The sequence below is a fragment of the Hyperolius riggenbachi genome, chromosome 11 (assembly GCF_040937935.1).
Source record: "Hyperolius riggenbachi isolate aHypRig1 chromosome 11, aHypRig1.pri, whole genome shotgun sequence".
In the NCBI taxonomy this organism is placed as follows: domain Eukaryota; kingdom Metazoa; phylum Chordata; class Amphibia; order Anura; family Hyperoliidae; genus Hyperolius; species Hyperolius riggenbachi.
Window position 1 is genome coordinate 14,954,942 of NC_090656.1, and position 14,175 is coordinate 14,969,116.

Here is a 14,175-nt window from a genome sequence, read left to right on the forward strand (position 1 = left end):
GAAACCCCACCCGTTTGGTCAGCTGACCAGTGAGGCAAAAACATTAAATCCTCAGGGACACATTTTATTGGGCACTACACACAAAGGTGTCTACCCAATAACAGTAGACCTCTGGTCTCAATGGATACCAGTACAGTTATTGGAGACAACATTGATGTTCAGCCAGTTGATCCGCTCAACTTTGCAGTGACCTTTGCCTATAATGATGAGGACATCACCCGGATATTGAGTCAGGTGGAATGCACATCGTTTGATACTGGGACTGGAGCCCTGGAAACAGGAGCCCAGAAAGAGCTCTTTGAGCTGAAAAAACAGTATCTAAGTTATACCCTACATCAATCCTTCCTGGTGGACTATATCAAGAATAAACGTATACCGAGAGGTTACCGGATCAGCCTGAGGTCCACCTTGCTGAGGGATGATCCTACCTTTGTGACAAGGTTTTTTGAAATCCTTAATAAAGGCAGCTTGGATGTTATGGTACTCACTGTGGAAAGGCTGCACGTCAGATTAAGCCTTTTGAGCAAAAAGATTACCGACTTGAAGAATAAAATCAAAGGTGTGCTGCCCAAGGAGGAGTTTGATGAGCTCTGCCAGGACCAGGACGAGGTCTTGGAGGAAGCACGGAGTGTCATCCTGCAGAGGAAACAGGGGAAAATTGCACGCGACGCAGAGGATTACCGCCTGAATCGGGTGTATACCTGGAAAGCGGAGCGACGCAGTCAGCGTGGACCCCAGAGACCCCAGGAGAGTATTGGAGGAGCAGGAAGTGCGACAGGAGATGGCGCGGGTGAGCGGAGACCGCGTCATCGGAAGCAGCGTCAGTGGAGGAAACCAGGAGGAAAGAGGCCCGTGCAAAGCGGAGTTCCATCCGCAGGAAGCGGAGGGAGCACAGGCGGATACAGTAGCTCGGCGTCTGAGGGAGCCGAGCAACAACATCAGGGTTTTCAGGACGACCGAGCCCCCACAGACACAGGAGGGATAAGCGGCAGAGGAGGGGTGGGAAAGGACGCAAACCCAACTCATCCTCGTCGCAATCCACGGGCACCGTTACCAAGGGATCAGTACCCCCACAGGAACAGGACAACAAAGGGGCAGAGGTAAGCTCCCTTGTGGTGAATATTTCCAGTCATACATTAACTGTTGCTGAAAGCTCAGTACTGGAGAAAGGGCTGGGATTTGTGCCTGTATTTGATCAGGAGTTTTTTGATTGGGAAATAGAGTTTGATAAATTTATAAGGAATCTTCAATTGAAAATGTGTTTCAAGGACACCACTGCAGTGTCGGGGGCACCAGTGCTACGGAGAAAAAGCACTTGGTTACCAGACCTGATGACCCCGGCTTTGCAAACGTTCAAGAAACTGGTGTATTCTGAAGTAAAGAAAGGGTGGCTTGGCTTGAAGCACACAGTTAGCCATAACCTGACTTATGATGAAAGAAAGGCACTAACATCTCTTAAACAGAATGATACAATTTTGGTGATCAAAGCTGATAAAGGGGGTGCCACTGTGGTTATGGACAGACAGCAATATGTTGAGGAAGCCCATAGACAGCTACAGGTAGAGAGCCACTATGAGAAATGTAGGAGTGACCCCACCTGGGTGATTAAATCCAAGGTTGACCGTTTGATTAATGAAGCTCTTTTGCAGGGCATGATAGATAAAAAGACAGCAGAGTACTTGGAGGTAACACATCCCCAGGTACCGTTATTATATCTACTCCCGAAAATACACAAGAATCCAACAAAACCTCCAGGACGTCCGATTGTATCGGCCATTGGATCAACACTGTACCCCCTTTCTAAATATGTGGATTCATTCTTACAGGAATTAGTGAAGAATATCCCTACTTGCTTGAAAGACACCACAGACTTACTCCAGAATTTGCCAGGAGTCACAGTGAGGGGTGAGGGTTTGATCTTAGCCACATTAGATGTGCAGAGCCTGTTTACCTCTATTCCGCATGAGGAAGGAATGGGGTACATTGAGGAGTTTCTTCTAGAGACAGCACTGTCGCATCATCAGGTGTATTTCCTGCTTGATTGCCTGGAGATGGTTCTCAGAAATAACTATTTCAAGTTTGAAAATGACTATTACTTGCAGACACAAGGCACAAGTATGGGGTCACCGGTAGCCCCTTCATTTGCAAACCTATTTATGCATAAACTTGAACAGAAAATGTTTATTAAGAATACTAAGTATTGTGATAAGATGCTAAGATATTTTAGGTTTGTGGACGATGTCTTGATTCTTTGGCAGGGTGAGTTAGATGAGCTTCAACTGATGGTAGATGAGGCCAATTTGGCACATCCGACCATTAAGTTTACTATGGAACACTCGGATAGGGTTATCCACTATCTGGATGTGGCAATTTCAGTCACTCCAGAGGGTTTGCAAACCGATCTGTATACGAAACCAACAGATAGGAATAACCTGTTGAGAGTGGACAGTTTCCATAATAGGAACGTAATTAAAGCCATCCCTAAAGGTCAACTGATGAGAGCTAGAAGGATAGCCTCCACAGAAGAAGGATTTCGTAGGGCAGCAGGTATGCTCACTGACAAATTTGCGTGTAAGGGGTATGATCCCACCACCCTGGCAAGAGCTGGAACAGAAGTAGAGGGGATCGAGAGATCTGAGTTATTGGGGAGTGAATCGAAAAAAGAAAGACAACTTGGGAAGATACCCTTTGTGCAAACTTTTTGCAAGCAGTCTGGTCTTGTGAGAGGTGTGATTAACAAATATTGGCCAGTTCTTCAGCAGGATCCAACATATGGGGAATTGTTTAAAGAGCCTCCTTTGTATTCATACAAAAGAGGTAGGACCATAAAGAATATGGTCAGCAGGGTGGACCTTTCTACACGGTATGTGGAAATGAGTAAACTAACGAGTAAGAGGGGGACATTCCCGTGCATGAATTGCAATTGCTGTGGAGCCATTATGAAGGGCGAGTACGTGAGTCACCCACATACAGGTGAAAAGATCCAGATTCGATCTATGTACACATGTGACAGCAAATTTGTCGTTTATGCACTGAAGTGTCCCTGTGGTCTGATGTATGTGGGCAAGACGACCAGAGATGTCAGGTCCAGGATTCAGGAGCATAGAGGCTCTATCCGAGGATTCAATGCCACCAAACCTAGCACTCACACCCCAGTGGGCAAACATTTTCATGCCCTGGGACATGGGGTGTCGCAGTTGAGGTGGGTGGTATTGGATCACGTTCCACCACTCAGCAGAGGGGGAGATAGGGACAGAGTTTTACTTCAGAGAGAAGCTAGATGGATGAGGAAATTGGATTCCATCGCCCCGAGAGGGTTAAATGACATGTTTAGCTTAAAATGCTTTTTATGAATTGTCACTAATATATGGCTTTTTGCTCTGTTTTCTCCCCTAGGTACTGATGCCATGTCATCGAATGGTGGGTGGTGTGGAGAGAGGGAACCTTGTATCCCTGGGGCAGTGAGTCACTAAATTGAGTAATTAACTGGCTGTATATCTGCTTTTGCATTTCATATATTTTGAATGCTAAATGTTGCTTACGCTTATGTTTCTTAGATGTGTTACTGTTATTGGGTAGACACCTTTGTGTGTAGTGCCCAATAAAATGTGTCCCTGAGGGGTTAATGTTTTTGCCTCACTGGTCAGCTGACCAAACGGGTGGGGTTTCCGTTGTGGGTGTGGTGCACTATGCTTCATAAGTTGTTGTACTGTGGAGGGTGATTGTACACTTGAGAAAGGGGGAAACCCCGAAACATGTTGTGTTAGTCACCTGTGGAATAAACAACTGTTTATACGCCTTTGGAGTGCCTCCTTCTAATCGTGTTGGATTCACTGTATAGTAGAGGTGGTGACCCACTGAAGGATTGAGCACCGGCGGGCCAGGCTGTCAGTCCTGGATGAGTGACTGCTTTAGCATCTGCTTGTCTACATCTCTATTAGTGACACGGCTACACATCAGGCTTTATTCTTACAGCATAGATGTTATTTAGTATATATAAGAGATTTCTGTGTACACATCATATATACAGTCACAATCAGATATGTATATCTGACCTTAAAAATACAGGGACTGCAGCACTAGTAACTATTTTTTTGATTGGTTCATTTCATTTTTGTGGACTAAGCTATTACTGTATATATAAATTATTTATGATGACTATTATCTGAGAAATAGAACATTTTATCATATTTTCTATTTAATTACATTTTAAATTCATTAGGAGTCGGAGCATTTTTTCCCCGACTGACTCCAGGTACCCAAAATTGCCCCGACTCCGACTCCACAGCCCTGCTTCCCGCTACAGTCAGTGTCACTTGTATATAGAGTAGGCATTCCCTAGGTGTTTTTTTTTTATTATATATTAAAACACTGTACAGTTTACACCAAGCTTAACTGAATTATTAATGACTCTTTTCTAATTGTGCTGCATAAAAGACCGCTGTTGAGAGTGTGAATGGGGCTTAACAGACAAGTTTGGCAGATAGTTGGTAGGTGTGTATGAACCTATACAAAATATACTGTTTGTTTGTTTTTTAATTACTTAAAGCGGAACTGTAGATGGGATTAAAACCTGGGGCTTCTGCAAGCCCCCAGCAGCCGTCCTGCGCCGGTCCTCCACGAGCCTCCAGCTACTTTCGATTTTGCCACCGGGCCACTGCGCCTGCGTATGTGCCACCGGGCCACTCTGGCCACGCGTATCCTTTCTTTGTGTTCCAGTCCGCAATAGCGCAATTGCAGATGGGAACGCGTAGAAAGGATACGCTTGGCAGGGCTGCGCTGGCCTCCACTTACAAGTCGAGGAACGGAGCGGCAGTGGGAGAACGGAGGATGGTGGAGGACCGGCGTGGGACAGGACGGCTGCTGGGGGCTTGCAAGCCCCAGGTAAGTGAAACAGTTTGTTTTAATCCTATCTACAGTTCCGATTTAAAGGGTTAATTTAACAAAACGAACAAACAAAACAAAACAAAACAAAAAAAACAGTTTACAGACACAAACCTGCAAAAACATAAAATAAATCAGTTTTACTCACCTGGGGCTTCTCCCAGCCCCTTGCAGCCGTCCCGTTCGTGCCCTCGCATTCAGGATCGGTTCCTCCTGTCCCCCACCGCCAGCTTTCACTTCGCCAACAGGACCAGCGACGCGTTGTCTTCTTCGTGTTTCCATCCACAATAGCGTTATTGCACAGGGGAACGCAAAAAAGGAGACGTGCAGTGTTCTCCCCAGAATTTTTTTCCAGCCGGGTGGCCTGAAAAAGTAGCCGGGTGGGGCGAGTTGAAAATGCAGGGCAACTGTGCTTACAGCATAGGAGGAGGTGAGCCGATGACAGCCGGGTGGTCACCAAATCTAGCCGGGTGGAGCACCCGGCTAAAAGAGCCTGGGGAGAACACTGACGTGTGGCCAGGCCTGGCGGTGAAATGAAGTAGCTAGCGGTGTGGGACCGGATGATCCATGAGTGGCTGCGAGGGCACAAGACGGCTGCAGGGGGCTGGGAGAAGCCCCAGGTGAGTAAAAAATATATTTTATTTTTTTGCAGGGCTTAAGAATCCCTTTAACTTACCCAGCGCTTTTTGCAGCCCCCTGCATGGATCATGTGCCCGCACTGTCCTTCCCAAGCCTTCAGTCATCAGTGGCGACCCCCTTAAAGCTGGACAGTAGTGGCCAGTTGGAGGTTACAGTGCATGCGGGTCCCAAGCTGTGCGCACCCTGATCACAATCCTACTGACGGAAGCGTTCTGCGCATGCGCAGTAGCAATTTTCCCGTAGTGTGCATGCGCACAACACTGCCGTATGATATATGGCTGGCTAGCTTTGTGGGGATCTTCGCTGCCGGCCAGAGGGTACAGGATGACTCCAGTGGGCTTCAAGAAGCCCCAGGTAAGTTAAACAGTTTTTTTTTTTTTAATACTACAGATTTCCTTTAACCAGTCTAGCGGTATGGACAAGCTCAGCTCGTCCATTACCGCCGAAGGCAGCCGCTCAGGCCCTGCTGGGCCGATTTTTATCAAATAAAAAAGCAGCACACGCAGCCGGCACTTTTCCAGCCGCGTGTGCTACCTGATCGCCGCCGCAGCGCGGCGATCCACCGCGTGCAGCGGCGAAAGAGGGTCCCCCCAGCCGCCCGAGCCCAGCGCAGCCGGACCAAACAGTTCCAGCCAGCGCTAAGGGCTGGATCGGAGGCGGCTGACGTCAGGACGTCGGCTGACGTCCATGACGTCACTCCGCTCGTCGCCATGGCGACGAGGAAAGCGAAACAAGACCGGAGGCGATCAGAAGTACGCAACAGGAGCGCCCTCTAGTGGGCTTTCATGCAGCCAACTTTTAGTTGTTCGCCAGCCTGGCGATCTTAATAGAACGCCAGGCTGGTTAATTTTGTTGTAATGCTGGATACACATGGTGCGTTCCCGCACTCGATTTCCCGCTCGATTCCCGTCGATTCGTTTATTTCCAACATGTCCAATTTGCATTTCGATGGATCGTTAGGTCGATTCGCATGTAAAGTATGCCAAATCGACCTAACGATCAATCGAAATGCAAATCGGACATGTTGGAAATAAACGAATCGACGGGAATCAAGCGGGAAATCGAGTGCGGGAACGCACCATGTGTATCCAGCATTACACGTTACAGTAATTGTATAAACGGTTGTAGATAGTTTAAAACAAAACACATTGAAAACAATTGAAAAAAAAAACATAGTTTACACACTATATCCAATTCCAGAGCTGCCCGAAAGTAAATCATTTATCAACGTTTCCCTATGTTTAACACGGGACTCAACTTACAAACAATTCAACTTACAAACATTATCCCGAAACGTAACCTGTTTGTATGTAGGGGACCCCCTGTACTTTATGTCTCTAGACACTTGCTTTGATTTACTCAGTAACATTTAGGCTGCTTCCACACAGGGACGTTACAGGCGCACGTTAGTGCAGCCTGTAACGCTCCCCCAACGCACAGCAATGTAACACAAGTGGGCTGTTCTCACTGCCCACGTTGCGTTACATGTAACGCTGCACGTTCTTCCGAAAGTGCAGCATGCTACGGCGTTACAGCGGCTTAAGCCGCGTTAGATTGTTGGCACATGCTCAGTCATGTTGGGGAGGAGCGGAGAGCAGCCAGGCACATGGCTAATTAATATTCACTGCACGTTTACTTCCTGGTGCGGCCGCTCTGTGCGGCGATTGGCCGGCGGGAGCACGTGATGCCGCATGCGTCCAAGAGTACGCATCACGGACGCCAGAGTGAGCTGCACAACGCGGCTCACTCTGATGTCCACATCGAAGAGCACCAGGCCTTGCGTTAGGTGCACGTTATGCGACCTTAACGTAGCCCCTAACGCAACGTCTTGGTGTGCAAGTAGCCTAAAGGTAGCTTCACATTTATCCCTGCAGGTTTCGCGCATTTTTTGCACTTTCATATTTGCGATTTTGCTTTTTACAATTTTTTGCATCAGATTCTTGATTTTTTTTTGTTTGCGGTTTTTTTTTATGCTAATTTTTTCATTATGATTTTTCCAAGCATATCAATGAAGTTAATTTACATGAACTTGTATGACTGTTTTCGTGTACATTTTGTGGAGAGAAAAAATGATTTCAAATTGAGCACTCACGTTAATCAATGGGCTAGTTCGCACACACACAAAAAACGTACATCCTGCAGCATAATTGCGCATGTCAGTTTTCTCTATCAATTACATTAGCTGCTATGAAGAAGAGCATGTGTTTTTCTGCATACAAACATGTGGTAATGTGTGCAGAAAATGTATGCAGAAAAAACAGGCAAGTGTGTCCCCTGCCTAAGGGGTACCAACAAATCTGTCCGCTGTCACTGCCTAGGATTTGGAAATATCTGTATCTGGAGTTAAGGTGGGTACACACATTAGATAAAAGTCTTTGGAAAAGGCAAGATCACAGACCAATTTTACCCCCTTCCATGTAGTATGAGAGCCATACTCTACACTGTCTATTCTATGGAGCTGAACTCCCCATCAGATAAAACTCTTTGCAAGATGCTGCACACAAATATGCTGTACACATGCAACAGATCAGTATCTGCAAAAAATCAGTTCCTGCAAAAAACAAAACAAAAAACAGTTCCTGCAAAAAACAGTTCCTGCAAATTGCATTCATAGTCTATAATATCTGCAGGATCTCATACACACCTTGTTTAACTGACATTCAGAGATAGATCTTCAGATGATTGTCTGATCTGCAGATGAATGCCCGTTAAACAAGGTGTGTATGATGATCTGCATATATCAGACTATGAATGCATTTTGCAGGAACGGATCTTTTGCAGGAACAGATCTTTTGCAGATACTGATCTGTTGCATGTGTACAGCATCTTTGTGTTCAGCATTTTGCAAAGATTTCTGTCTGATGGGGAGTTCAGCTCAACAGAATAGACTGTAGAGTACATGGAAGGGGGTAAGATTGGTCTGTGATCTTGCCTTTTCCAAAGACTTTTATCTGATGTGTGTATCTAGCTTTAGCCTTGGATAATTGTATCATGCTTATGAACAGAGGGGTGACGGATCATCTATCTACCTGGTAAACATGGCTGATCAGCTGCTCCTGGCTCTCACAGTCCAGCTGGCAAAGTGGGCAGAGATACAACATGGAGTCCAGGTGTCCCAGAGGCGGGGCCTGCAGCACGAGAGATAAATGCACGTTAAAGAGGACCCGTCACGTTTCTGTTTAACAATTTATGCATTTAGAGGCAACACACATTTCAGATTCATACACTGTGCCACTCACAGCTGCTATATAAGAGAAACGGGATCAGGCAAGGTTTCCAACCTGTCCATCTGCAATCCCCAAATCTCCCTCGCATCAGCCAGTTACCAGACTCTGCTTCCAGTTGGTCAGTGGTGTGATTAGAGTGCCACACATCAGCTGCTCCCCAGCTTCACATCTCCAACAGCAGCCAATCAGTGGTGTGATAAAGATACCCCTCACAACAGAAGACGGGAATCTCCCACAAATCAGATGATCACGCATCTCCCTCTCCTGGACAACAGAGGGTCAGTGATCTTGTTAAAATACCAGATCACCCCTTAACTCTTCCTCGGTGGCCCACCCAAAACCACAGCTGTGACATGACACTCAAAATGTAAGCCCTTACCAGGCCTCTGCCACAATGCTTCTGACGTGATGTGCAGTCTCCTGTACCTCTTCCCAGCAACTCTGAACTTAGGCCCCGTTCCCACTTGCGTTTTGGCAAGTAAACGGACCGGATCCTGATCAGAACCGTACGGTTCCGATCCGGATCCGGTCCGTTTGTATCAGGCATGCATCAGGCTGCCATCAGGATCCGTGGGCAAAAAAATAGTGAAATTTAAATAAAAAAATGTTGGGGTCAGCAGAAGGTGCACCTAGTGCACCTGTAGAATCAGGTTCCTCCGCTGTAGGCCTCACCTCCACCTTCGACATTCTGCCTAACAGCTCCAGCACGTCTGTCACTGCTGCTCCACTCCAGACATGCTTGGCCCATGTGTCCCCATCCGAAATGGCTGCTTGGATACGCATAGGAAGTGGGGTAGAATGTCAGGTGTTTGTAGGCAGTGTGTTCTGTGCCTTCCGTTCCCCATTGGTTTCTGTGTTCCTGATGGTGCTGTCGGGCTCAGGTCCGGCTCCGGTCCGGGTGCGTGGGCCGGAGATCCGGACCCAAAAAATAGCGCATGTTGGAAAAGTGTCCGGAGTCCGGATCCGGCTCCGTACTGTACGGAACGGACACGTGTGAAAGTCCGCCTAGACTTTGCATTGCTATGCAGAACGTACGTTCCGTTTGTACAGTATACGGTCCGGATCAGATCAGGAAAATCCGGACAGGGAACGCTAATAGGCTCTGACACAATTGTTAATTTCCAATCCCCTCTCCTGATACTCTGTATTGGAGTTTGTATTTGATGTTCAGTTTTCCAGCCCCACCCCTGCAGAACTACTCTGAAGATCTTAAGGTGGCCACTAATGGTCCAATTTTCTAGCGAAAAATCGCTCGAGCGATCAGAAATTCTGATCGGAAGAAAAATCGTTCACTACACCATCAGCGAACCAATCTTTGCTATCCATCGATCACGATTGTCTTTAAAATTCAAAATTTCGTTCGACGAAAATGGAGTCGGACGACTTTTTTTTGCAATCGTTCATAATCGATCATAACCATTAACAGAGATTATTTACTGGCAATTCGATCACTGCCGACCTAGAATTTCGGATCGATCGAACGATTTTTCACTAGAAATTGGTCCGTTAGTGGCCAGCTTAAGCCTCGCTCCTCCAGCTCAGCTTGTGGCCACCCCTGCAGAATCTCCCAGCAACTCTGAACTTGGACTCTGATGCAATTGCCCATTTTCAATCCCTGCCCCTGCTGCTATGTATTGGAGTTTTTATTTGATGTTCAGTTTTCCAGCCCCACCCCTGCAGAACTACCCTGAAGCTCAGATGCCATGATCAGATCTTAGCCTCGTCCCTCCAGCTCAGCTTGTGGCCACCCCTGCAGAACTACCCTGAAGCTCTGATGTTGTGATCAGCTCTTAGCCTCACCCCTGCAGCTCAGCTTGTGGCCACCCCTGCAGAACTACCCTGAAGCTCAGATGCCATGATCAGATCTTAGCCTCGTCCCTCCAGCTCAGCTTGTGGCCACCCCTGCAGAACTACCCTGAAGCACAGATGCCATGATCAGATCTTAGCCTCGTCCCTCCAGCTCAGCTTGTGGCCACCCCTGCATAACTACCCTGAAGCTCTGATGTCATGATCAGATTTTAGCCTCACCCCTCCAGCTCAGCTCGTGGCCACCCCTGCAGAACTACCCTGAAGCTCTGATGTCATGATGATCAGATCTTAGCCTCACCCCTCCAGCTCAGCTTGTGGCCACCCCTGCAGAACTACCCTGAAGCTCTGATGTCATGATCAGATCTTAGCCTCGCCCCTCCAGCTCAGCTTGTGGCTCTGACATATTGCACTCAGCTTCAAGGTCCTCACAAACATGGTTCCAATATCAGACAGGTCTCCAGTGAAAGTGAATGAAGGGGATGCTCACACTGGGGCTCTGCTGTGTGGATGCTGCAGTGGAACCTGGGGGCAGAGCTTCGAAAGATCCCTTTAGAAAACCCCTTATAATGACACTCAACTATCAATAGTCACTACCCACACCAAACTAAGTATTCAGGCTTATACACTATATATCCTGCACTGCCAGCAGCCACTTACTCTGCTACCAGCATCACTGTCCTCCCTGCTGCTGACTCCCGGCTCGCTCAAATCCTTCTCATTGTTGTCTTCCTCGGAGGTCGGAGATGAGAGCTCGTCAATCGTGGTCTCCTCTTCATCAGAGTCACCTGGAGGAAGGGAGGACAATGAGCTTTGCCTCACCGGGCAGTATTGTTGGCTCTGCTCCACTCCTGATACAACACACACCTGCATGTCACATACCACACAAACATAACTCATCACACAGGACATAGAACATGCTGGAGCCACTACTGGATGTAATATGCAATGTTATAAGAAGAAGACCCATGACACTACTGAGCCTTAAAGGGAGTGCTGTGTTATTAAAGAGGAAGCAGAGTGCAAGAGGGTAGTCGGCACATGCAAGCAGAGTAGCATATAAAAAAGCTTTATTCTTTCGGCTTCATGCGAATTGCATAACAACAAAGTTCATGATAAAAATAGTCCTACCCGTTACTTCAAGTGGCTGTGGGGTGAGGTGGGAGCAGTGGGGGCCGCCTTACGACAGTTTCGCTCTCCTGAGCGTCTTCAGAGGCAATTGCCGAAAGAATAAAGCTTTTTTATATGCTACCCTGCTTGCATGTGCCGACTACCCTCTTGCACTCTGCTTACCATGACCTGCTGTTTTTCCAAGTCTGAGCACGCAAACTACAGCATGACCCGTTACTAATCCTCTAGCAACATACTACGATTTCTATGCATGTTTTAAAAGCAGTTGCAGTGCCGGTTCTGTTCTGTCTACTTTGGTGTTTATTAAAGAGGAACTGGGCAGCACGGTGGCGTAGTGGTTAGCGCTCTCGCCTTGCAGCGCTGGGTCCCTGGTTCAAATCCCAGGCAGGGCACTATCTGCAAAGAGTTTGTAGGTTCTCTCCGTGTCTGCGTGGGTTTTCTCCGGGCACTCCGGTTTCCTCCCACATTCCAAAAACATACGGATAAGTTAATTGGCTGCCCCCTAAAAATTGGCCCTAGACCACAGTACTTACACTACATAATATAGACATATGGCAATGGTAGGGATTAGATATATATATACACTGTACAGCGCTGCGTAATATGTCGGCGCTATATAAATACTAAAAATAATAATAATAATAACTGTAACACCATATAATAGAATGCAGTAAAATTATTCAGGATACCCATTTTTGCATGAAATATCCTGGTTTCAGCATCAGTAGCACTTCCTATGGCTATATATGTAGCTGTATGTTGGTGCAAAGCCCCGCCCTCCCACTGAGGCTTGGCCCAGGCTGTTTATTATGCAGAATGCTCTCTCTCAGAGCATTCTTTCTACTGACTTTATAATTTCAGTAAACAAGCATTTTGCATAGATTACCTGCCAGTACTAAAGATATCTTCACCTGTGATAAAATTTCACAATTGGATAAGCCGACCACCCCCAATGTCTCCACCTCGTCTACCCCCCCTGTATGTGGTACGGTGTGAGGTGCATGTCATGCAGAGTGAAGCAAGCTTGCAAAGTGCATGCATGCGATTATGCAGTGTATGTATAGCAGAGTGCATGTATGTGATTATGCAGTGTATGTATAGCATAGTGCATGTATGTGATTATGCAGCGTATGCATAGCAGAGTGCATGTATGTGATTATGCAGTGTATGTATAGCAGAGTGCATGTATGTGATTATGCAGTGTATGTATAGCAGAGTGCATGTATGTGATTATGCAGTGTATGTATAGCAGAGTGCATGTATGCGATTATGCAGTGTATGTATAGCAGAGTGCATGTATGTGATTATGCAGTGTATGTATAGCAGAGTGCATGTATGTGATTATACAGTGTATGTACAGCAGAGTGCATGTATGTGATTATGCAGTGTATGCATAGCAGAGTGCATGTATGCGATTATGCAGTGTATGTATAGCAGAGTGCATGTATGTGATTATGCAGTGTATATATAGCAGAGTGCATGTATGTGATTATGCAGTGTATGCATAGCAGTGTGCATGTATGCGATTATGCAGTGTATGTATAGCAGAGTGCATGTATGTGATTATGCAGTGTATGTATAGCAGAGTGCATGTATGCGATTATGCAGTGTATGTATAGCAGAGTGCATGTATGTGATTATACAGTATGTACAGCAGAGTGCATGTATGTGATTATACAGTATGTACAGCAGAGTGCATGTATGTGATTATGCAGTGTATGTACAGCAGAGTGCATGTATGTGATTATGCAGCGTATGTATAGCAGAGTGCATGTATGTGATTATGCAGTGTATGTATAGCAGAGTGCATGTATGTGATTATGCAGTGTATGTATAGCATAGTGCATGTATGTGATTATGCCGTGTATGTATAGCAGAGTGCATGTATGTGATGATGCAGTGTATGTATAGCAGAGTGCATGTATCCGATTATGCAGTGTATGTATAGCAGAGTGCATGTATGTGATTATGCAGCGTATGTATAGCAGAGTGCATGTATGTGATTATGCAGCGTATGTATAGCAGAGTGCATGTATGTGATTATACAGTGTATGTATAGCAGAGTGCATGTATGTGATTATGCAGTGTATGTATAACAGAGTGCATGTATGTGATTATGCAGTGTATGTATAACAGAGTGCATGTATGTGATTATGCAGCGTATGTATAACAGAGTGCATGTATGTGATTATGCAGCGTATGTATAGCAGAGTGCATGTATGTGATTATGCAGCGTATGTATAGATGAGTGCATGTATGTGATTATGCAGTGTATGCATAGCAGAGTGCATGTATGTGATTATGCAGTGTATGTATAGCAGAGTGCATGTATGCGATTATGCAGTGTATGTATAGCAGAGTGCATGTATGTGATTATGCAGTGTATGTATAGCAGAGTGCATGTATGTGATTATGCAGTGTATGTATAGCAGAGTGCATGTACGTGATTATGCAGTGTATGTATAGCAGAGTGCATGTATGTGATTAT

General features: G+C 46.2%; 1 protein-coding gene across 1 annotated transcript in view; it reads right to left on the bottom strand.

The window, feature by feature from the left end:
- ZNF821 (zinc finger protein 821) overlaps nt 1-14,175 on the bottom strand; it is a 46,395-nt gene that overhangs the window by 9,465 nt on the left and 22,755 nt on the right. The window contains exons 4-5 of the mRNA XM_068260682.1: nt 11,217-11,344; nt 8,553-8,651 (exon numbers count right to left, since the gene is read on the bottom strand). Of these exons, the coding sequence (XP_068116783.1) occupies nt 8,553-8,651; nt 11,217-11,344 (227 nt within the window). The remainder of the gene's footprint in view (nt 1-8,552; nt 8,652-11,216; nt 11,345-14,175) is intronic.